Source organism: Belonocnema kinseyi, chromosome 7 (assembly GCF_010883055.1).
Source record: "Belonocnema kinseyi isolate 2016_QV_RU_SX_M_011 chromosome 7, B_treatae_v1, whole genome shotgun sequence".
In the NCBI taxonomy this organism is placed as follows: domain Eukaryota; kingdom Metazoa; phylum Arthropoda; class Insecta; order Hymenoptera; family Cynipidae; genus Belonocnema; species Belonocnema kinseyi.
In genome coordinates this window covers 10,706,845-10,732,505 of record NC_046663.1, presented here as the reverse complement: position 1 = coordinate 10,732,505, position 25,661 = coordinate 10,706,845, and the positions used below count along the sequence as shown (strand labels likewise).

Genomic DNA, 25,661 nt, shown 5'->3' with positions numbered 1-25,661 from the left:
GTTATTATTGTAAGCTAAATTGTTACGACGAGAGGTGTTCGTATGGACAGTTATTGCGTTTTGAAGTATTAAATTAGTCTTGCTTACAATTATGAATCCAAGCGACTGTTCGTCAGGTGAAAGTAGCGATGACGAGGAAAATATTCGAGATTTTGACAAAGAAGCCCAGGCTATCATAAATCTAAAATTATTACCTTCAAAATCAGCCAACCGCTATTCGTTAGTTTATGAAGCGTTCTTAAAATGGAAAAATGATAACAAGGCAAACTCATTTGAGGAAAATGTTCTCTTCTAAATTCTTAATTTTTGGCATTAAAATCAAAATTTTATCTATTTTTAAAAATTAAAAAAATTAAAAAAAACAACCCTCGCTTCGCTCGGGTCGTAAATGTTAGCGGCTGCTGGAAAACCCTTCGCTTCTTCAGCTTCTTGTTGTCTGCCATATAATAAATTATATCATGCTTCTGGCTACGCGTAGGTTATGTCGGCTGACTTAGCTGCAGGGAAGGAAATAAAAACATGGCCGCGACTTCATAGCAGACGAGTCTTACGTGTCTCACGCGCTTTTGATTGGAAATTTTAACTAAACGACGAATTTTCGGCCGGATATGGCCGATATTTTATGTATAAAAAAAGTTGGAACGTTCAAAAAATGTTGAGGTTCAGAAAAAAAATGAAATAATTTTCAGTGAAGTTCCTACCAAAATGCAGTGCCTAAACGTACTTTATTGTACTTTAATACATTTCCCAAAGTTTCAGCTCGATATTTTATTCACAAAAAAAGTTCTGAGGTTCAAAAAAACATTCAGTGAACTGAAAAACTGTGGTCGGTAATGTAGGTATTTAGCTGTGTCACATGCCCTTAATTTGGATTTTTTAATTTTTAATAATCATTTTCAATTCAATAAAACTAACTTTCTAGAATCTAGGTAACTGAAGTTACTTTATCTACCGATAAAAAAAAGTAACCTGCATGGATTTCTACTTGGATTTTTTCACCTGGGGATTGGTAAAATTCTGATTGAAAACATTTTTTTTTTTTTTAATAATAATCAGGAGATCTCGATCCTCAGGTTGCACCAGGTGCTCGAGTGCGATTAGCAGCAGACTGGGGAACGCTTCGCGCCGGGGAGGAGTTTGTCGTGACTCGCCTCGACGGAAACGGCCTCGTCGTCTCACCTTCGGAAGGTGCCAAGGAAGAATCCTGGATTCCGGCCAGTCTCATTCCCAATTCCTCAGTGAGTCGCGCCTGGTCTTTCCGTCCCAGGAAACAGAATCCCGACAAGAGTTTAATCCCAGACCCGAAAAATGAGATTGGAAAAGCACCGCCCTGCGTTTCCAGTGCGCCTTCTCCCATAAAAGCGAATGCTGGCGAGGTGGCGAGGCTGGCCGTTCAAGTCTCAGGAGGAGTCGACGGTGCCGTCGTCTCCTGGAAAAGGGAGGGCGAGGAGTTACTTTTCGAGCTGGACGATCGACTCCGACTTGGCCAGAGTGCTGGATTTTATTATTTGGAAATCTCGAGATGTCGACCTTCTGACTCTGGAGTCTACCAGTGCAATGTTCAGTGCGAAAATGGATCTTGTTCGAGTTCCATTGCTCTTAGGATCACAGGTTTGTACTGAAAATTAAAGAAAAAATATTGCAGATTTAATATATCCTTCAAATTTTCATTTCTTCTTTTTCATTTTTAGGGAAATTTTTTTATCTTTTTTCTAGGGGGGTGCTTCCATGTAAAAAATTTGTCGTGAGTAGTGTTCTACAGAATTTTAGTGTTTAACCCTTTCCGGCATACATTTTTCAGGGAAACGAGTTTTCATGAAAATTGGTATATAGGGGTTTTTGGGGTCGCTGATTACGAATCTGAACTCAGATTTTGAAAATTCAAAATAGCGGATCCAATATGGCGGCTAACATTTGGCATTTTTTTTTTCTGAAAATTGGTATACGTGGGTTTTTGGGATCACGAATCTGAACTCAGATTTAGAAAATTCAAAATGGTGGATCCAATATGGTGATTTAAATTTGGAATATTTTTGGATTTTTTTTTAGAATTGGTATACAGGGGTTTTTGGTATCTCTGATTACGAATCTGAACTTAGATTTTCAGTATTCAAAATGGCGGACCAAAATTCAAAATATTTCTAAATTGTTTTTTGAAAGTTGGCACAGACAGGGGATCGCTGATCTTGAATCTGTATTCAAAATGACAAATATTTAGAATATTAAGGTTTGAAAAAATATACACCTACTCACCTAAAACATGGATTAGTACCAATTTTCTGAATTTTCAAAATCTAAATTCAGATTCGTGATCAGCGACTCCCCAAATCCTTGTAAACTAATTTAAACAAAAAAAATCCAGAAAACTTTATTATTTTGACCGTCATATTGGATCCGTCATTTTGGATTTTCAAAGTCTGATTTCAGATTCGTGATCAGCGACCCCGAAAACCTCTGTATACTAATTTTCAGAAAAAAATCCAAAAATATTCCAATTTTCGGGCGCCATCTTGGATCCACAATTTTAAATTTCCAAAATCTGAGTTCATATTCGTGATCACTGACCCCAAAAACCCCTGTATATTAATTTTCAGATAAAATACAAAAATATTCCCAATTTCAGCAGCCATATTGGATCCGCCATTTTGAATTTTAAAAATCTGACTCCAGATTCGTATTCAGCGACCCCAAAAATCCTTAAGTACCCATTTTCATAAGGATATAATGCAAAGCTTTTTCAATAATGAATTTTGTCCACAAAAAAGATTTTTTTTCATCTTTGTTTATGAGTATTAACAAATTATTTAACAAATTTAGACCCTTCGCACAAAAATTTCAATTTTCTATCATCCTGCGAGCATGAAATTAAAAAAAAAACTGTAAAATCCAATAAAAACTACTTTGAAATCGCGAAAAATGATATGAAAAAAGGTGGGAATACGGTCTTCCCACCATGCCGCAAAGGGTTAAGAACCTGGAAAAGTCATGGAATTGAAAAAAAATGACTGGACATTTTTTAATTGTTCTGTTTCAAAGTCTCAATAATATAGTATTTTAAAGCGAATTATATATTTAAAAAAAGAAAAAGAATACCTAAGGAAAACGTCAATATAACACAAAGTGTAAGAATTAAATGAAAAGATTCAATAGAATAACTAAAAAATTCTTGAATTTTTCAAATTTTAAAACGTTAAAAAAAATCTAATTCTGAAGATTTATAATTCAAAATTTGCCAATTTTAACGATTTTCAATCCAAAATTCTTCAATTTGGTATATTTGCAATTCAGAACTCTGCAATATTAAATAGATAAGTTTTGAAAGAAAAACATTTGTATTTTTAAAGAATAATTTTAAGTTTTGATGATTTCAAAATTTTTTATGAAAAAAAATGAATTTTCCACTAAAAAAAGATCATTTTTCAACAAAAACTTGAATAACTAAATTTCTGGTAAAAAATGAATATTTAACCACAGTTATTAATTATGAATTTTCAACTAAAACTAGGGCATATTCAAGTGGAATAATAGTTTTAAAAAAATAGTTACATTTTCGGCAAAAAATTCATTTTCACACAAAGAAAAAAAAGTTTTCTATCAAATAGCTCATATATCAACAACATAAATTATTTTTTAATGAAAATATGAATTTTCAACTTAAAAACTTAATTTTTAACAAAAAAGTTCAACTGATGATGAATTTTCAAATCAAATTGTGAATATTTAACTGGGATAGTGAAATTTTAAACCAAAAAGATAAATTTTCAACTAAAATTAAGGGTATTTAAGTGAAACACTTAAATTTTCAATCAAAAAGTTGAATTTTGACTTAAAAAATCATAATTTTTAATCGAAAATAGAATACTAACGGTTGAGAAAATTAATTCGTAAATCATGGCGTTCATTCTAAACATCCTTTAACACAACAGTTAAATATTGCAAAATAAATTAATTTTGTAATAAATACTTAAATTTTCCATTAAAAAATATCAATTTTTAACAAAAAATTGAATAGTTAAACTTTTAGTTAAAAAAATTAATTTTCAACAACAAATTTCCAACCAAATAGTTGAATTTTCAAACAAAAAATTTACTAAAAAAGATTTTATTAAACAAACCTTATAAGAATAAAAGTTTAAGTTCAGAAAAGTAATGTTCAACGAAACACATGAATTCTCAGCTAAAACTATGGAATATTCAATTAGAATAATTTCAATTTTCAGTTAAAAAATTATTTTACTACAAAAAATAATTTATAACCAAAATAGTTACACTTTCAAATAAAAAAATGAATTTCTAACTAAAATTGTATATCCTTAAAAATACAGAATAGAAGTATTTTTATACCTTAAGATTAACTTGCAAAGAAAAAGATAAACAATCGAATAGTTAAACTTTTATTTGAAAAAATTATATCTAAAAAAAAATGGATTTCCATGAAAAAAGTTCAATTTTTAACATAACTTTTGAATTTTCAATTAAAATTATGAATTGTCGACCGAAATAATTAAATTTTTAATAACAACAAATTAACTTTCACTAAAAAAGATAAATTGTCAACTTAAGCATAAATAATTGAGTTTTAAGTTGAAAAAATTAATGGTCAAGTAAAACTATAGAATACTCAATTGGAATAAGTTAGATTTTTAGTTTGAAGTGATGAAGTTTCAAATAAAATTGTAAATATTTAACTGGGATAGTGGAATTTTAAACCAAAGAGATAAATTTTGAAGAAAAAAAAATCATTTTCTAAAAATAAACAAAATTTCAACAAATTATATGAACTTTTAACGAAATAGTTGAATTCTTAATTAATGAAGACAAATTTTCAATAAAATAGTTGAATCTTCAACAGAAACAGTGTAATTTTCAGACAAGAAAAGGCCAATTTTCAACCAAATAGTCTATTTTTAAACTAAAAAGTATCAGTTTTGTATAAAAAATGTAATAGTTAAATTATAATTCAATATAATTGATGTTCAATAAAAAAAAATCTTCATCCAAAGCGATGATACTTAAACTTTCAACCAAAAGCATGAATTTTTAAATAACATAATTAATTTTCGAATAAAAAGATTATTTATCCACAAAACAAGGCGATTTTTTTATAAAAAATACATAACTTTTCACGAAACAGTTAAATTTACAACAACAAAAAAAAGATAATTTTGCAATCAAATAGTTGAATTGCATCCAAGAAAATAAATTAATTATCCTCAAAATAGTTTAACGTTCAACTAAAAAAAGAAGAATTTTCAACTGAATAGTTGAATTTTGAACCAGACAAAGATTAATTTTAAAAAAGTTAACTATTCACTAAAAGAAATTAATTTTCCACACAAAAAAAAACAAATCTACCAAAATTATTAATTTTCACGTAAAATGATAGATGAATTTTAAACCAAAAAGATGAATTTTCAACAAAAAATTTAACTTTCAACCAAGTGTTTTTATTATTAACGAAACAGATAAATTTTCAACTCAAGTGATGAATATTTAAATGGAATACTTGAAATTTTAACAAAAAGATGGATTTTCAAACAAGAAAATTATTTACCTACAAAACAAGACGATTTTTTAAACAAATTTCATGAATTTTCCACGAAATAATTGAATTTTCAACTAATAATAAAAGTAATAAAAATTCATAATTTATAACTTTGGTTAAATATTCATTTTTTACGAAAAATTTAGTTATTCAATTTTTGCTTGAAAATTTATATTTTTCTTAGTGGAAAATTCATTTTTTTGTTCTAATTAATCTTCTAGATTGAATATTCAAGTCGTTGGTTAAAAATTTAATTTTTATAATTAAAGATTCATCATTTTAGTTACAAATTCGTCTTTCTGGTTTAAAATTCAACTATTCCCATTAAGACATAGTTGAAAATTCAACTGTTTAATTTAACAATAATTTTTTAACTTAAGATATAATTAATAAAGTTTTAATTCACAATTTATATTTTTTAGTGAAAATTATTTTTCTTTTGAAAATTGAACTATTTCAGTTGATTATTCATTGTTTTAATTGATAATTTGTTCAAAATTAATTTTTTCAACTAAAAGTTTAACTATTCCATTTTTTGTTAGAAATCGATACTTTCTGTTGGAAAATTTAAGTGTTTCTTTCAAACTTCATTTATCACCGCCCTGAATAAAAAAGATGTAATTTTGTTGATTTACACTGCACATTTTTTCAATTTGGAAGATTTAGAATTCGAAACTTGATTTACAATCTTCAGAATCATTAAATTTTTAAAAATTTTATTTATGCACCTTTTAAATTGAAAAGCTTTTTATTGTAACTCTTCAAAATTGCAAAACATTAAGATAAGAATCTTTTGATATTGAAGAGTTTTCAATTGTAATACTTTTGCTAAAAATTAATTCTAATTTAATTTTATAATTTAATAATAATTTTTTCTCCGAAAATGATACTATTACAGTTGAAACTAATAATTTTGTTACAAAATTTGTTATTTTTGGTTGAAAATTATTTTCCTTTGCTGAAAATTTATAACCATTCCAGTGGAATAATATTCTATCATTTTAGTTAAAAATTGTCCTAATTAAAGATTCAATATTTTAGTTGAAATTTTTTATTAAATGTAACTGTTTCAGTTGAATATTCATAATTTTAATTAAAAATTGATCACTTTAGTTGAAAATTGAACTGTTTTGGAAATAATTTTGTTGTTTTAAATTAGTGTTTTTTAACCGGAAATGTAAACGATTCCAATTAAGTATTCTATTAATTTAGTTTAAAATTGATCTTTTTGCTTTAAATTTCATCTATTAGAGTTAGAAATTCCTCATTTTAGGTGAAAAGTTATCATTTTTGTTAATAATTAATTTTTTAACTGTAAATTTAACTGGTTTTATTTTTGGTAGAAAGGGAATATTTTTTAGTTGAAAATTTAACTATTTGTTTAAAAATCTTTCTTTTCTTGAAAATTCAAACTATTTCATGGAAAATTTATGAATTTTGTTGAAAAAATCGTATTGCTTGGTAGGTAAATAATTTTCTTCTTTAAAAATCCATCCTTTTGGTTAAAAATTCAAGTAGTCCTTTTAAATATTCATCGCTTAAGTTGAAAATTTATTTGTTTCGTTAAAAATAAAAATACTTGGTTAAAAGTTAAATTTTTTGTTGAAAATTCATCTTTTTGGCTTGAAATTCATCTATCCCATTTGAATAATCATTTTACGTGAAAATTAATAACTTGGGTTGAAGATTTGTTTTTTTTTTTGTGTGGAAAATTAATTTGGTTTACTGAAAATTTAACTTTTTTAAAAATTAATCTTGGTTTGGTTCAAAATTGAACTATTTGGTTGAAAATTTGTCTTTTTTAGTTGAAATTTAAACTATTTTGATGATAATTGATTCATTTTCTGGAAAAATAAGTCTTGTTTAGCAGAAAATTGATTTTTTTATTGAATATTCAAGTATTTAAATTAAATATTCATCATTTGATACAAAAACAAAACCGATATTTTTTAGTTAAAAATTTATCTTTTTGGTTTAAAATTCATCTATGCCAGTCGAAGATTTGTTTATGTTTGTGTTTTTAATTAATTTTTTCACTGAAAATTTAACTATTTCATTTTTGTTTGAAGATTTATCTTTTTTTAATTCAAAATGCAATTATGTTTTTTGGTTGTAAATTTAACTGGTAAATTTATTGCTTTAGGTAACAACTCTCATGTTTCGTTAGAAAATAATTTTTTCGACTAAAAACGTTATTATTCTATTTTCGATGAAAAATTATGATTTTTTTTAGTTCAAAATTCTACTGTTTGATTGAAAATTTGTTTTCTTTAATTAAGAATTCAACTATTTCGTTAAAAATTCATGTAATTTGTTGAAAAATTGTTTTGTTTTCTTTTTTAGAAAATTAATCTTCTTTTTCAAAATTAATCTTCTTGTTTAATAATTCATCTTTTTCTTTGAAAATTCATCACTTTGTTTGAAAATGTAACAATTTTTTTCATGCTCTTTTTTCGTTTGGAAAGTAATTTTTTTAACTAAAAATGTAACTTATTCCAATTGAATATTCCATAGTTTTAGTTAAACATTAATTTTTTAACTTAAAATTTAATTATTTATGTTTTAGTTGACAATTTATCTTTTTTAGTGAAAATTAATTTCTTGTTATTGAAAATTAAATTATTTCAGTAAAGGATTCATCATTTTAGTTGAAAATTAAAAAGTTATGTTAAAAATTGAATTATTTTTTGGAAACCCTTTTTTTTAGATTTAATTTTTTCAACTAAATATTTAACTATTACATTTTTTTAAATCATATTTTTAATCGAAAATTGAAGTATTTCAGTTGTAAATTCATTTTTTTTATTTGAAAGTGTAACTATTTCTGTTTTAAGTTAGTTTTTTTAATAAAGCAATTTTTTAACTGAAAATTTAAATTATTTTGAAAATTTAACTGTTTGGTTGAAAATTTGTGTCCATTAATTAAAAATACAGCTATTTCATTAAAATTTCTTGTATTTTGTTGAAAAATTGTATTTTTTGCTGGAAAATTAATATTTTTTTTTTTTAATAATCATCTTGTTAAAAAATTCATCTTTTTGATTTAAAATTCAAGTTTCTAGTTAAATATTCAACATTTTAGGGAAAAATTCATAATTTTATTTGAAAATTCATCACTTTTGTTGAATATTAAACTAGTTTTTTAATATCCGTTTTTTTTTGTTAAAAATTGATATTTTTTAGTGGAAAATTTAAATATTTGTTTCAAGATTCATGTGTTTCAGTTAAATATCCTTCATTTTAGTTGAAAGTTAATCTTTTTGGTTCACAATTCCACTATCCTAGTTAAATATTTTTGTTTTAATTTCGTTTTTTCGGAAAATAATTTTTTAACTGAAATCTTAAATTCTAAAAATTTCAACTATAAAATTTCAACTATTTGGCTCAAAATTTGTCTTCTATAATAAAAAATTGAGCTATTTCGTTAAAATTTCTTGAATTTTGTTGACAAATTGTATTTTTTGGTGGAAAATTAATCTTTTCTTTTTAATTAATCTTCTTGTTTAAAATTTCATCCTTTTGATTGAAAATTCATGATTCCACTTAAGTATTCAATATTGTAGTTGAAAATTCATAATTTGATTCGTAAATTCATCACTTTTGTTAAAAATCGTACTAGTTTTTTCAGTATCATTTTTTCAATCGAAAATTTGTATCAAAATTTATTTGTTTTTCAATATTTAACATTTTAGTTGAGAATTCATCACTTTTGTAGAAAATTGAACTATTTTTTTCAATATCCTTTTTTTAAATTAATTTTTTAAACTAAAACTTTAACTATACCATTTTTGGTAAAAAAAAATTCATATTTTTAATCGAAAATTTAAGTATTTGTTTCGAAAAATTAATTTATTTTGCAATATTTAACTCTGTTGCGTTACGCCATGATTAAAAATAAATTTTAGAATTTTCCGAAAAATATGAATATGTTATTTTTGTTTGACCGGGAAAATGGAAAAACTTGACTAGGAAAAACCGGGATTTTGAAATCATTAAAATAAAAAATGAAACTTGACATATTAGACCCAAAAAATACGAAAAGTGTCTTAAATACAATTTCTTTTCGTATCAGGAGGAAGCGGGACAACCTGGGCCCGAGTTTTAGATTCGAGTAGAATCGAGGTAGACTGGGAAGATCGCGAAGTGGGAAAATGCAGCATCGAGTACAGATCGTTGCCCTCTTCGAAATGGACCCTGGCTCTCGAAGAGGTCGAGGGTCCTCCCGCTTTTCTCGATTTATTGCCAGGAACCTCCTACAGTTTTCGAGTCGTGGGGAAAAATGGAATCACGACTTCCGCCTCCCCGGTAGTGAATCTCTCTCTGGGCGACGGTACCGCCTGGGAAGCCGAGCAATTTGTCGCCAGGTATCTGGAACTTGACGAGCTTGGAAAAGGACGATTTGCGGTTGTTCGTCGAGCGAGGGATCGGGGAACGGGACAGGAAGTTGCGCTCAAACAGACACCGAGGCGGAAGCAGTCTCGATCGAGATCCAGGGCGGAATACGATTTACTGGCTTCCACTCATCACGGAAATATTGTCCGGGCTTTCGCATTATTCGAAAATGCGCCACAGCCCGGAATCGACACGATCGTGCTTGAACTGTAAGTTAAATATTCAAATTTACAATTGGGAATGGTTAAACGGCGATGTGCCATCTGGTGACAAAAATCCAAACTAGAAAGAATGGGTACGATTTTAAAGATGCATTTTTAATTGTGCATAAAAGTGGTTTAAAGATTTTTTTTGCGCAGTTTAAAGTATTTATTGCAGTCATCACAGAGTATCACCTTTTGTCACCTTTTGTCACCTTTTGTCACCCTTTGTCACCTATTTTAGGAATTTGTCACCTTTTTCTCCTATTTTGGAGTTTCTCATCTTTTGTCACCCTTTTTCAGTTGAAAATGTACAATTTTATTCAAAATTATAACTTGCACACCAAATACAGTTTTTATTACACTTTCCTAATCGACGAATCTTGAACCAAATAATCGAATTTTCAAGTAAAAAGATTAAATTTCAACCAAGAAGAGTTGCATTTTCAAATATAATCTTAAATTTTTAATTTGAAAAGATGAATATTTTACAAGCCAGTTTAATTTTGAAGCAAGGAAGACGAATTTTTAACTCAAAAATATGACTTTTCTAACAAATGCGGATTTTTAGACCAAAAGGGATTTTCTATCTAAAAATACAAGTGATCAATAAATCAGTTCAAATTTTGATAAAAAAAGATTACTTTTTAAGAAAATATTTGAATTTAGATTAACTATAAAATTAAAATATAATTTTTTTCAAATAAAAATACTTAGCTTTCAATCAAAAAGGATCAATTTTTAACCAAAGAAGATGACATTTAAACAAAACAGTTAAATTTTCAACCAAATAGTAGAATTTTGAACCAAGAGATTAATCCTTAGCCAAAAGGTTATATTTTTTTGAGCAAATAGTTGAATTTTCCACCCAAAAAGACGATTTTTAAAGTAAAAGAGAATTTTTAAAAAAAGATTGATTTTCAACAAAAAAATACAATTTTTTAACAAAATACAAGCATTTTTAACGAAATAGTTAAATTCTTAAATAAATAAGACAAATTTTCAATCAAATAGTTGAATTATCAACTAAAAAAAATCATAATTTTTGATCAAAAATAGAATAGTAACGTTTTTAGTCGAGAAAATTAATTTGTAAATCATGGGGTTCATTCTAAGCACCCTTTGACACAACAGAGTTAAATATTGCAAAATAAATTAATTTTGAAACAGATACTTAAATTTTCGATTAAAAATATTAATTTTTTTCCAAAAATGGAATAGTTAAACTTGTAGTTGAAAAAATTAATTTTCAACAAAAAAAAACGGATATTGAAAAACTAGTTCAATTTTCAACAAAAATAATGAATTTGCAAATAAAATTATGAATCTTCAACTAAAATGTTGAATATTTAACTGGAATCTTGAATTTTCAATCAAAAAGATGAATTTTTAAAAAAGATTAATCTTCAATCGAAAATACAAATTTTCAACAAAAAATGGAATAGTTAAACTTTTAGATGAAAAAATTGATTTTCAAAACAAACAAAAAAACGCATATTGAAAAATCTAGTTCAATATTCAACAAAAGTGATGAATTTTCAAATAAAATTATGAATCTTCAACGAAAAATGGTCAATTTAAACCAAAAAAATGAATCTTCAACTAAAATGTTGAATATTTAACTGGAATCTTAAATTTTCAATGAAAAAGATGACTTTTTAAACAAGAAGATTAATTTAAAGGCAAAAAAGATTGATTTTCCATCAAAAAATACAATTTTTCAACAAAATACAAGATTTTTAACAACTTAGCTGCATTTTGAATTAAAGAAGAGAAATTTTCAACCAAATAGTTGAATTTTCAAACAAAAAATTGAGTAAAAAAGATATTTGATCAAGCAAAACTTATAAAAATAAAATTTTAGGTTCAAAAAATTAATGTGCAACTAAATACAAAAATTTATCAATTAAAACTATAGAATATTCAATTGGAATAATTTCAATTTTCAGTTAAAAAGCTACTTTACTAAAAAAACTAACTTAAAACAAAAATATTTAACGGGCATAGTGGAATTTTAAACCAAAAAGATGAATTTTCAACTAAAATGAAAGATATTTAACTGAAACACTTTAATTTTCAATCAAAAAGACGAATTATTATACAAGATTAGTTTGGAAAAAACAATTAATTTTCTTCAAAGAAAAAAAGCAATTTTTCAACAAATTACATGAATTTTTAACGAAATAATTAAATTCTTAAATAAATAAGACAAATTTTCAATCAAAGAGTTGAATTTGGAACTAAAAAAATCATAATTTTTAATCGAAAATAGAATAGAAACGTTTTTAGTTGAGAAAATTAATTTTTAAATCATGGCCTTCATTTTAAACATCCTTTTACACAACAGAGTTAAATATTGCAAAATAAATTAATTTTGAAAGAAATACTTGAATTTTCCACTAAAAAATATCAATTTTTAACAAAAAATGGAATAGTTAAACTTTCCGTTGAAAAAATTCATTTCCAACAAAAAAAACGGATATTTAAAAAACTGATTCAATTTTTAACAAAAGTCATGAATTTTCAATTAAAATTATGAATTTTTAACTAAAATGTTGAATATTGAACTGGAATCTTGAATTTTCAATCAAAAAGATGAGTTTTTAAACAAGAAGATTAAATTGAAAAAAAGATTAGTTTTTCGCTAAAAAATACAATTTTTTAACAAAATACAAGAATTATCAACGAAATAGCTGAATTTTTAATTAAAGATAGTTGATAGATAACCAAATAGTTGAATTCTCAAACAAAAAATTTACTAAAAAAGATATTTTATCAAACAAACCTTATAAAAATAAAAGTTTAAGTTTAAAAAATTAATGCTATGTTAAGTAATGATTAATCCTGAAAAAGAAATATAATTCTTTTTTGTTCTTGTTTTGTTTTTTTGTTTGTTTTCTTTTTGATAAAAAGAACTAACTTTCAATCGAAATAGATTTTTTGAACCAAGAGGTTAATTTTAAACAAAAAAAGGTGAGTTTTTTTTAAGAACCTAGTTCAATTTTTAATACAATAAATAAACTTTCAAACAATTTGTATAATTTTTCTACCAAAAGATAAATTTTCAATAAAAAAATATGAAGTTTCTACAAAAGTATAAATTTTGGACCAAAAACGATGACTTTTTCAAAAAAATCGTTGAATTTTCACAAAAAGTATGTTTTTTAAGTAAAAGAGATTATTTATTAAACAACAAAAATACAATAATAGACTTTTCAAGTAAAAAGAATTAATTTTTAATCAAAAAAGATGAATGTTCAACCAAAAAATATGAATTTTCAATTTAAAAAAATGAATTTTCTGCCAAACAATATAATTTTTCATCCAAAAACGATTACTTTTCAACACAAGACTTTAATGTTCAATAAAATAGTTAAATCTTTAAGTAAATAGTAGAATTTGTAAGCAAAAAGTAGAGTTTTGAACCAAAAAAATTATTCATTAAAAATTCCACTCCTTGGTTGAAAGTTGAACGAACTTTTTTAAATTTTATTTGTTTTCGTTGAAGATTTGGTTAAGAAATTAAATAAGTGTCCTTAAGTTGAGAAAAAATTAAGGAAAAATGGTTTAAACGGAAAAAATTGTTCAAATAATTAATGTCCAAATATGTTAAGTTTCAAATATTATTATTTAAATTCATCAACTGTACTATTTAACTCGAAAAATGACGACTTTTTACAGGGGGGGGGGGGGGAATTGTTTAAACAAACAGTAATTGTTTAAAATTAATTAAAATCCATATATTTGGTATATAATGTGTATTTACAATCTGTCCTATGTATCGTGCTTGTTTTAGAAAGTAAAAAAGTTGAATTTTACTATTTTTAATAAAAGAACAAAGTTCCACAAAGTTCACTCTTCTGGGCATTATATATAATGCCTAGGTAATCTGTACAATAGAGAGTATGACATACTTTGCCTGGCCTCTTTAGGGCATTATATATAATGCCTAGGGATTATACATATTGCCAGAATATACACTTTGCCTGGTCTCCTCCGGGCATTATATATAATGCCTAGGAAATCTTTATAATACAAAGTATTACATACTTTGCCTGGTCTCTGTTGGGCATCATATATAATTCTGGATTATACACTTTTCCTGGTCTCTTCTGGGCATTATATATAATGCCTAGGCAATCTGTATAATAGAGTATTACTTAATTTGCTTGGCCTCTTTCGGGCATTATATATATTGCCGGATTATAAACTTTGCCTGGTCTCCTCTGGGCATTATATACAATGCCTAGGAAATCTTTATAATACAAGTATTACATACTTTGCCTGGCCTCTGCCGAGCATTATATATAATTTCGGATTATACACATTGCCTGGTCTCTTCTGGCCATTATATATAATGCCTAAGCAATCTGTATAATAGAGTATTACTTAATTTGCTTGGCCTCTTTCGGGCATTATATATATTGCCGGATTATAAACTTTGCCTGGTCTCCTCTGGGAATTATATATAATGCCTAGGAAATCTTTATAATACAAAGTATTACATACTTTGCCTGGCCTCTGCCGAGCATTATGTATAATGCCGGATTATACACTTTGCCTGGTCTCTTCTGGGCATTATATATAATACCTAGGCATTCTGTATAATAGAGAGTATTACATACTTTGCCTGGTCTATGTGGGGCATTATATATGATGCCTAGGAAATCTTTATAATGAAAAGTATTACATACTTTGCCTGGCCTCCGTCGGGCATTATATATAATGCCGGATTATACACTTTGTCTGGTCTCTACTGGGCATCATATATAATGCTTAGGTAATCTGTATAACAGAGAATATTACGTACTTTACCTGGCCTCTGAATTTTTAACCATAAAGATTAATTTTCTACAAAAAGACTAATTTTCCACTAAGTACATTAATTTTCAAACAAATATTTTAATTTTTAAATAAAAATATTAATTTTCAAGCAAATAGTTGAATTTTCATTAAAAAAAAAAGAATCTTTAACCAAAAATTGGATTACTTGAATTTTTAACCGAAACAAAATATTTTTAAACAAGGAGATTAACTTTTAAAGAAGACAATTCTCTACCAAAAAAGTCGATTTTATAAAAACAAAATACGTGAATTTTAAACGAAATAGTTGAATTTTAAAGTAAAAAAGACAAATTTTCATCCACATTGTTGAATTTTGAACTAAAAAATATCAATTTTTAACAAAACTGGTGAATTTTTACTAAAATGTTTTAATTTTTTAACGAATTCTCACTTTTCTAAACTGACAAAAATGATTAAAATAATGGAAACTTCAACTTTATTACTTTAAGAAGTAAATTCGCCGTTTCCAAATTAAATTCCCGGTCAGTTCAAGATTTTTTCACGGTCACCAATTTTTTTAGTCACCAAAAATTGTGATATTAAAACTTTTTTATACTCTAACTCCTTAAAATTTAAATAATTTGAAGCAAATTTAAATATGTTCAAAATTAATGATATTTAAATTGCCAATAAAAATGTTCAAAATTTAAATAATTCAATTTTAATTCAAAATTAAAACCTATGAAAGAAAAAATTTAGTGTTTTTCATGAAAATTAAAAACTCTGAAATTGGAACCACTTAAAATTACCGAAATTGTCCTTTTTCTGATGTATCAATTTCAAATAATTTTATTTTCATCTTTTTTTTTATGTTTAACTCAATTTTTAATTTTTTGATATCAAATTTTTCTCTATTATTCATATTATTATTCATATATTATTAATTATAGAAATTTTCAGAAAAAATATTTAAAAATTTTTAAAAACTGATTTGTTCCTTTTATGCACTTCTATGTCCTGCGACTGTAAATAAAGGAGAAATCACTTTTCTAAATTGACAAAAATGATTAAAATAATGGAAATTTCAACTTTACTACGATATGTAGTAAATTCGCCGTTTTCAAATTAAATTCCCTGTCATTTCAAGATTTTTTCACGGGCACCAATTTTTTTAGAAACCAAAAATGGTGATATTAAAGCTTTTTTATACTCTAACCCTTTAAAATTTCAATAATTTGAAGCAAATTTAAATCTGTTCAAAATTAATTATATTTAAATTGCCAATGAAAATATTCAAAATTTAAACAATTGAATTTTAGTTGCAAAATTAAAACCTATGAAAGAAAAAAAAGAAAAAATTTAGTGTTTTTCATGATAATTAAGAACTCTGAAAGTGTAACCACTTAAAATTAAGGAAATTGTCCTTTTTCTGATGTATCAATTTCAAATAGTTTTATTTTCATCTTTTTTTTAGGTTTAACTCAATTTTTAATTTTTTTATATCAAATCTTTCTCTATTATTCATATTATTATTCATATATTATTCATTCTAGAAATTTCCGGAAAAATATTTAAAAATTTAAAAAAAACTTATTTGTTCCTTTTATGCACTGCGACTGTAAATAAAGGAGAAATCACTTTTCTAAATTGAAAAAAATTATTAAAATAATGGAAACTTCAATTTTATTACGATCAGAAGTAAATTCGCCGTTTCCAAATTAAATTCCCGGTCATTTCAAGATTTTTTCACGGTCACCAATTTTTTTAGTCACCAAAAATTGTGATATTAAAACTTTTTTATACTGTAACTCCTTAAAATTTAAATAATTTGAAGCAAATTTAAATCTGTTCAAAATTAATTATATTTAAATTGCCAATAAAAATGTTCAAAATTTAAATAATTCAATTTTAATTCAAAATTAAAACCTATGAAAGAAAAAATTTAGTGTTTTTCATGAAAATTAAGAATTCTGAAATTGTAACCATTTAAACTTACCGAAATTGTCCCTTTTCTGATGTTTCAATTTCAAATAGTTTTATTTTCATCTTTTTTTAGGTTTAACACAATTTTCGATTTTTTAATATAAAATCTTTCTCTATTATTCATATTATTATTCATATATTTTGTTCTTATTCATATATTCATTTATTATTCAATCGAGAAATTTTTGAAAAAAATATTTTTAAATTAAAAAAAACTCATTTGTTTCTTTTATGCACTTATATGCCCTGAAACTGTAAATAAAGGAGAAATCACTTTTCATAATTGACAAAAATTATTAAAATAATAGAAACTTCAACTTTACTACGACCAGAGGTAAATTCGTTGTTTCCAAATTAAATTCACGATTTTTTCCAGTTCACCAATTTTTTAGTCACCAAAAATGGTGATATTAAAACTTTTTTATACTCACAAACCCTTTAAAATTTCAATTTGGTGTAATAGAGAGTATTAAATACTTTGCCTGGCCTCTGTTGGGCATTATATATAATGCCTAGGCATTATATATAATGCCTAGGCATCATATATAATGCCTGCAACATGTATATAGATTTATCAGGAGAATCGGGAGACAAAAAATTTAAAAAAACACTTGCCAGCCTGGAAACGCCTTTAATGGATGAAAAAAAAACCGTTTTTTCAGAGTTCGCGGTCCCACACTCTTTGCATATTTGAGTAAAAAGGCCGATTATACGGAAAGTATGGCGAGTAAATTCGCAAATCAGCTTTTGTCAGCTCTACAGTGGCTTCATCGACGAAACAGTCCTCACTTGGATCTGAAACCCGAGAATGTCCTCGTGGACCAGGAGACGGGGATCGTGAAGCTGATCGACCTCGGAGAAGCTGTGCGAGGTCCAGTCGACGAAGTTGTGCCTCCAGCCGATCTAGAATTCGCGGCGCCCGAATCGGTTTTGGGACGACCGACCGGACCTTATACTGACATGTGGGCGGCCGGAGTATTTATTTACGTACTCCTGAGTAGTGGCCTCTCGCCCTTTTTAGACGATTCAGTGGAAGAAACTACTGCCAATATTTTAAAATGTGATTTTTGCTTTCCTGACGAGTATTTCGAGACAATCTCGAACGAGGGCAAGGACTTGCTCCACCGATTGTTGTGCTTGAGAGGAGAAGATCGAGCGAATGCGGAGACTTCTTTAGCATCTCCGTGGTTCAAGGTATTCAAAAATATATTATATGTTTTAGAGGATGCTAGCTGGATCGGGAAATGATCGGGAATTTATTTTTTTACCGGGAATTTTACTCATTTTTAGAAGAAGAAAAAAAAAACGGTTTTTAAAAAAAATTTTTTGCCTTTAAAGAATTTTAACAGGGTTCAAAAGAACAATAACATTGTTTAAGATTACTAGGAAAATTGAAAATAATTTTTAATGTTTGAAAACTATTTGAAATTCGAATAATTTTAAGAGGTATTTAGAAGCTGTGGAAAACTTTTAATAATACTTTTAAATTTGAAAACATTTGAAACAACATGTAGATGTTTTAAGATTTTGAAATTTTTCGTGGAATTTTAAGAATTTTAAAACTATTTAAAATTAAAATAATTCAACTTTTAATTTTAACAGGAAATTTTAATATTTTTTTTTACAAATTTATAGTTGGAACTGGAATTTCTCCAAAATAATAGTAATAATTCTGACTTGGAAACGGGAATTTTTTAATTTTTGCAAATTCCGAGCTAGTACTGAAAATTTTCAAAAAGGAGCGAAATTCTGAATTGGAATTGGACGTTTTTCCAAAGAATTCTGAATTCTAATATTTTCAACCAAAAAACTTTAATCATGAATTGGAACAGGGAATATTACCAAAAAAATTATAATTCTTAGAAACACTTGACATGGAGAATTGTCGAAAAAAATTTAAATTCTGGAATTGACCAGGGAATTTTACTAATTTTTAGAGAAAAAAAAAGTTTTTTAATAATTAGGTTAATTGTCATATTTTGCAATTGTGATATCATTCGGTTTAGAATGCGTAATTCGATCAACTTTTTCTTTAAATAATTTCTGTTTAAGATTTTTAAGCGTACATTATTTGAATTAAAAGAATTTTAAAATGACTAGAGGCGTCTAAAATCGAAGATTTTTAATAAAAAAAAGAATTTTTAGTTGATCGGCTGTGATTATAAATTAATTAAAGAATTCTCACATTTAATTGTACTTTCAGATTTTAAAAATAAATAATTATTGATTGCACAAGACTATTCGGAATCGGTTTACAATTTTTGAGAATTTCCAGATTATAACGTTAAATATTACACTTTTTCGGTTGGAAAGCCTTCTATTGAAACTTTATAAACTATTTTGAATTTTAAAATAATTTCAAGTTAATATGCTTATAATTTAAGGCTTTTAATAAATTTAAGTTTAAAATATTTCATTTTCAAACCACGCAATTTAAAATTTTTCGCTTAAGAGAAAGAAGAGTCACTTATTATTTTGAAATATCTGACTGTTCATTTAAAATCAGTATTTATAAATCAAATATTTAAATCTAAACAGAAAAAAACTAAACTTCGAACGTTACAATTTTATTATTTTATTTAAAAAAAATTGTAATTCATCAATTTTAAAATATTAATAATTTGGCTTTTAATTCGAACAGTGAATTTTCAATCTTTTCAAGTTTATAGTTGGAACTGGAATGTATCCAGAATAATATTTCTGACTTGGAAACGGGAATTTACAAACTTTAACAAATTCCGAGCTAGTACTGAAAATTTTCGAAAATGACCAAAATTCTGAATTGGAACAGGAAATTTTTCCAAAGAATTCTGAGTTGAAGCAGAGAATTTTAAAATTTTAAATAATTCTCAGTCAATAGAATTATTTCTAATTCTAATTTGAAAGGGAAAAAAATTCAACAAAAAAATTAAAATCATGAATTGGAACAGGGAATTTTACTAATTTTTAGAGAAAAAATCGGTTTACAAAATTTAAAAAAAAAAGAAGGTGGAAGATTTTAAGAAAATTTTTTTAATTTGGCCGAGTAAAAAAAAATTTGAAAAAATGTAAAACAACATGTAGATGTTTCAAGATTTTAAAATAAAATTTCGAAAAATTTGAAGGATTTTTAAACTAATTAAAATAAAAATAATTTAACTTTTAATTTAAAATTTGTTGGAAGTTTTCAAAGATTTCAAACACATTTAAAACATTTTAAACGATTAAAAATTTTCTTAGCAGATTTCAACAGATTTCACAAATATTTGAAATATTTTTATTCAGTGATTTCAAACGAATAAAAAGATTTTTGAAAGATTTCACTAGTATTTCAACAAATTCATAAGGATTTCCAAAGATTTAAATAATTTCAAAGACTTCAACATTGATTTAATACTCCAGATTTCTAAGATTTTACAACATTTAAATGATTTGTAATGATTTAAAAATTTGTTGGAAGATTTCAAAGATTTCAAAAATATGAAAAACATTTTAAACAATTAAAAATTTTCTTAGTTGTTTTCAAAAAATTTCACAAATATTTGAAATATTTTAATGATTTCAATTTAATACAAAAGATTTCAGAAAGATTTTACAAACATTTCACTGATTGGTTTTTAATTATCCGAACAAATTTTCAAATTGTTTCAAACCTTTAGAAATCTTCCAAAAAATTTTTTAATCGTTTCAAATCTTTCAAATGTTTTGAAATCCTTGAAATTTGGTGTATTGAATCAATGTTGAAGTCTTCGAAATCTTTTGAAATCCTTATGAATTTTTTGAAATACTAATTAAATCTTTCGAAAATCTCTTGTATTCGTTTGAAATCACTAGAATATTTTAAATCTTTGTGAATTCTTTTGAAATCTTAAAAAAATGAAATCTTTTAAGATCTTTATGAAATTTTTATGAAGTCTTTGAAATAAAATTCTTAAAAATCTTCTAGATTTTTTGTTCGAAACTAACAAAAATCTATATTTTATGTTAAATTAGGTCGTGGGCTATTTTACTTACAAATTAAATTTTTGAAAATAAAACTACAAAATTGTAACGTTCAAAGTTTAGTTTTTTCTGTTTAGTTTTAAATATATGATTTATAATTACTGATTTTAAACAAACAGTCAGATATTTCTAAATATTAAGTAACTGTTCTTTTTCTTAAATGGAAAATTTCAAATCGCATGGTGTAAAAATGGAACTTTTAAACTGAAATTGAATAAAAACCTTAAAATATAAATATAATAATTTTAAATTATTTTAAAAATCATCATTTCAAAAGGTTTGAAAATATTAAAAAATTTGTTCGGACATTTAAAAAACATTTAAAACATTTAAAACTATTTCAAATTTTTTTAGATGATTTCAAAAGATTTCTCAAATATTTCAAATGTTCCAGTGATTTCAAACGAATAAAAAAGATTTCAAAATATTTTTTTAATATTTAAAATATTTTAATGATTTAAAATTAATACAAAAGATTTCAGAAAGATTATACGGATAATTTAATGATTTCATACAAATTTCATAAAGATCAGACAGTGATTTCAAATTATTGCCAAGGATTTTAGAAAGATTTTACTAATATTTCAAAAAATCCGCAAGGATTTCCAAAGATTTCAAAAATTTCAAGGACCTAAACATTGATACAATACGCCAGAATTATAAGATTTAAAAATATTAAAAAGATTAAAAATGTTTTCAATTTTTTTGCGAATAATTCAAAAGACTTCACAAAAATATTAAATATTTTTATGAATTCAAATTAATAATAATAAAAAAAAGATCAGAAAGATTTGACAAATATTTCGATTATTTCAAAACATTTGAAATATTTGAAACGATTTTAAATTAGTTTAGAAGAAATAAGATCTCATATAAATTTTAAATATTTCAATGATTTAAAATTGATAGAAAATATTTCAGAAGGATTTCACAAACATTTTTATGATTTTATTAAAATTAAACGATTACAAATTTTTCTTAGAAAAAGGCATTTTACGAAGATTGTAAATATTTAAATAATATCAAACGAACACAGAAGATTTCAGAAATATTTGAAAGAATTTATAAGCATTTCAAAAGATTTCAGAATTATTTGACAAAATTCATAAGGATTTCAAGATATTTCAAGAATTTCGAAATTCACCAGATTCCTTTAATAAAGAAAATCTTTTTTGTTAAAGTTTAATCATTTCCGATCTAAAAGTCAACTTTTTGTTGAAAATTCATCTTTTATGGTAGAAACCTAATTCTTATTGGCTGAAAAAAAATTTTTTGATTAAAATTCAACTGCCTTTTAAAACAAAATAGTTTTTTTAAATTGAAAATTCAAATATTTTATTGAACTTAATTCTTTTTTGTTTAAAAAATCGACTGTTTTATTAAAAATGCATCTTTCTATGCTGAAACATTAACTATTGGACTAGAGATTCAACTATTTTGTTAAAAATCTAATTATTTTTCATAAATTGAAAAAAAGTTCATTCTCCTTGGTTGAGAATTTATCTTTCTTGGTTGCAAAATAACTTTTTAGTTAAAAATTCAACTGTCTTTGAAAAACTTCATCTATTTCGCTTGAAAATTGTACTATTTCGTTAAATCTTCAACTATTTTTTGGACAACTTCCCTTTTTTACTGAAAACTTCTTCTATTTTGTTGTCAATGTAACTCTTTAATTAAAAATGATAATTATTTTTGTCTATTTTGTTGAAAATGCAATATATTTCGGCTTAAAATCTTCGGAATTAAAATTTTTCTGATAGAATTTAATCTGTTTTGGTAGATTTCTTGATTTTCTTAGCGTTAGTTTTTATTTAAGAGAAAATTGTTCTTTTTTCAGGTAGCTAAAGGTGCTACGATATCCTCGTCTCGAATGGCAGCATTTATCGAACGAAGAGCACATCGAGATCACCGTGACAGTTTTTATTCTTAGTGTGTGTTAATCTAATGTAAAAGAATTTATAAGAATGCAGATAACAAAATGTAAATAATATAGCATATTTAAATTTTTTAAGTCGCTCGAGAAGTTTTTTTTTTCTCCAATGTCTGTCGCGATATCCAAATTTCCTCCAATAAGTCCGAAAATTTTTAAAATAAATAAAAGAAAATAAACGTAAGCAGGATTTTCGATTGTCGGATAATCGATAATTTTAGATTTTCGAATTATTTGCTATGAAAAATTATACGGTTTTTAAATTTTACAGTAACGAATTCTTTAATTTAGATGTTATATTCGAGATTTTTTCAATTTAAAAAATTTAGAATCGTAAACTCGAATTTTTATTTGCAAAATTCTGAAATTTTGATTTAAGTGCCTTTACTAGAACCATTAAAATTTTGCAAATTTTAATTTTCAGACTGAATAATTCAGTAATTTTTATACTTATAATCGAAATCGGTGATTTAGAATTAGAAACTTGACTTGTGATCTTCAAAACTATCAAAACTCAAGCGTTTTTCTTCGTATATATTTCAATTTGAAAAGTTTTTACTTTTGAAAATTTACCAATAAAATTTATACAAGGAATGTTCAATCAAACAGAGATTTAAACTTTTATGAGTTTAAACTATACAAAGTCTATACAAATATTATAATATTTCCTGATTAGAAAATTCCCGAATAATAAATTCCCCGACATTTAATAAAATTACGGAATTTTGAAAATTCCCGAATTTTAATTAATATTATTTATTTGTCAAAAATACCGTAGTCAAATATTTTTATAACAAAATAATTATTTTCAATATTTAAAGTTTCTAAAATTATTGTTTCAATTTAATATAACAATAATTGAAAGAAATATATTTCTGGAACAATTTTTTTTCAATTATTGTTCTTTTAAATTCAAACAATAATTTTAAAATCTTTGAAGATTAAAAAATAATTTTTGCTCCTAAAAATATTTGATTATTGTATTTTTAATAAATGAAGAATATTTATAAAAAAAATGTAATTGTTTAAATTCTGAAATTATATAATTCGAAAATTTTTGTATTTGGATATTTTATCATTCCACAAATTTCTGTCAGGAATTATATTATTCGGGAATTTTCCAAATTGACTATATTATAAATTGCTCGAGAATTTTATCATTCGGAATTTATATTATTCGTGAATTTTCCAATTTCGCGAATTTTTTATTCGGAAATTTTATCATTCTGTAATTTCCAATTTAGGAATTTCACCGTTCGGGAATCTTGTTTTTCAGGGTTTTTAAATTGTCCCATAAACTGTTCGGGAATTTTATTATTCGATAATTTCATTATTCGGGAATTTCACAATTCGCAAATTTTATTACTTAGAAGTTTTATTATTCAGGAGTTTTATTATTTGGGAATTTTTCAATTCAGGAATCTTATTAATTGAAATTTGTAGTATTCGGGAATTTTTCAATTCGGGAATCTTATCATTTGGAAGTTTTATTATTAGGGAACTTTACGGTGTCAGGAATTTTCTAATTTCGGAAATTTATTATTTGAAAATTTTATTATTTGGGAATTTTATTATTCGGAAATTTTAGTGTTTAGGAATTTTTCAATTCCGGAATTTTTATTAATGAGAAATTTTATTATTTGGGAACTTTTCAATTCAGGAATCTTATTAATTGAAATTTGCAATAATCGGGAATTTTTCAATTCGGGAATCTTATCATTTGGAGGTTTTATTATTCGGGAATTTTACAGTGTCAGGAATTTTCTAATTTCGGAAATTTATTATTTGGGAATTTTATTATTCGGAAATTTTAGTATTTAGGAATTTTATTATTTGGAAATTTTTCAATTCAGGAATCTTATTAATTGAAATTTGGAGTATTCGGGAATTTACAATTCGGGAATCTTATCATTTGGAAGTTTTATTATTCGGGAATTTTACAGTGTCAGGAATTTTCTAATTGATGAAATTTATTATTTGGAAATTTTATTATTTGGGAATTTTATTATTCGGAACTTTTAGTATTTAGGAATTTTCCAATTCTGGAATTTTATTATTCAGAATTTTCATTAATGAGGAATTTTATTATTGGGGAATTTTACAGTCCCATAAACTGTTCAGGAATTTTATAGTTCGTTAATTGCATAATTTGGGAATTTTACAGGGACGAGAATTCGGGAATTTTACAGCGTTAGGAATTTGTGAATTCGGGAAATATATACTTTTGGGAATTTTATTATTCGGAAATTTTAGTATTTAGGAATATTCCGGAATTTTATTATTCGGAATTTTTATTATCAAGGAATTTTATTATTCGGAAGTTTTAGTATTTAGGAATATTCCGGTATTTTATTATTCGGAATTTTTATTATAAAGGAATTTTATTATTCAGGAATTTTACAGTGCGGGGAATTTCATTTTTCGAAATTTTTCTATCGCTCCATAAACTGTTCAGGATTTTTATAATTCGTTAATATCATAATTTGGGGATTTTACAGTCGGGGAATTCATTTTTCGGTATTTTTCTGCCCTCCCATAACATTTTTGGAAATTTTCCAATTTTTTCGTTTGTTAATGTCATATTTTAGATTATTCGTTAATATTCGATATTTCGTTAATTTTTTAAAATCGGGAATTTTATAGTTCGTAAATTTTATTATTTGACAATTTTATTATTGGGAAATATTATTGTTCGGGAATTTTACAGTGCCGGGAATTTTCTAATTCCGGAATTTTATTATTTAAAAATTTTATCATTTGGCAATTTTATTATTTGGAAATTTAAGTATTCAGGAATCTTCCTATTTCAGAATTGTATTATTCGAAAGTTTTTACATTCAGGAAT

At 25.2% G+C, this 25,661-nt stretch overlaps 1 protein-coding gene across 5 annotated transcripts in view; it reads left to right on the top strand.

Annotated features, from left to right (window-relative positions):
• Positions 1-22,878, top strand: part of LOC117177557 (triple functional domain protein) — a 293,847-nt gene extending 270,969 nt beyond the window's left edge. For all 5 annotated transcript variants that reach the window (XM_033368361.1, XM_033368360.1, XM_033368359.1 and 2 more), the window contains 4 exons: positions 1,074-1,611; positions 9,618-10,146; positions 17,568-18,099; positions 22,724-22,878. In XM_033368361.1, coding sequence (XP_033224252.1) covers positions 1,074-1,611; positions 9,618-10,146; positions 17,568-18,099; positions 22,724-22,816 — 1,692 coding nt within the window. In that variant the 3' untranslated portion in view covers positions 22,817-22,878. The remainder of the gene's footprint in view (positions 1-1,073; positions 1,612-9,617; positions 10,147-17,567; positions 18,100-22,723) is intronic.
• The last annotated feature ends 2,783 nt before the right edge of the window (positions 22,879-25,661 follow it).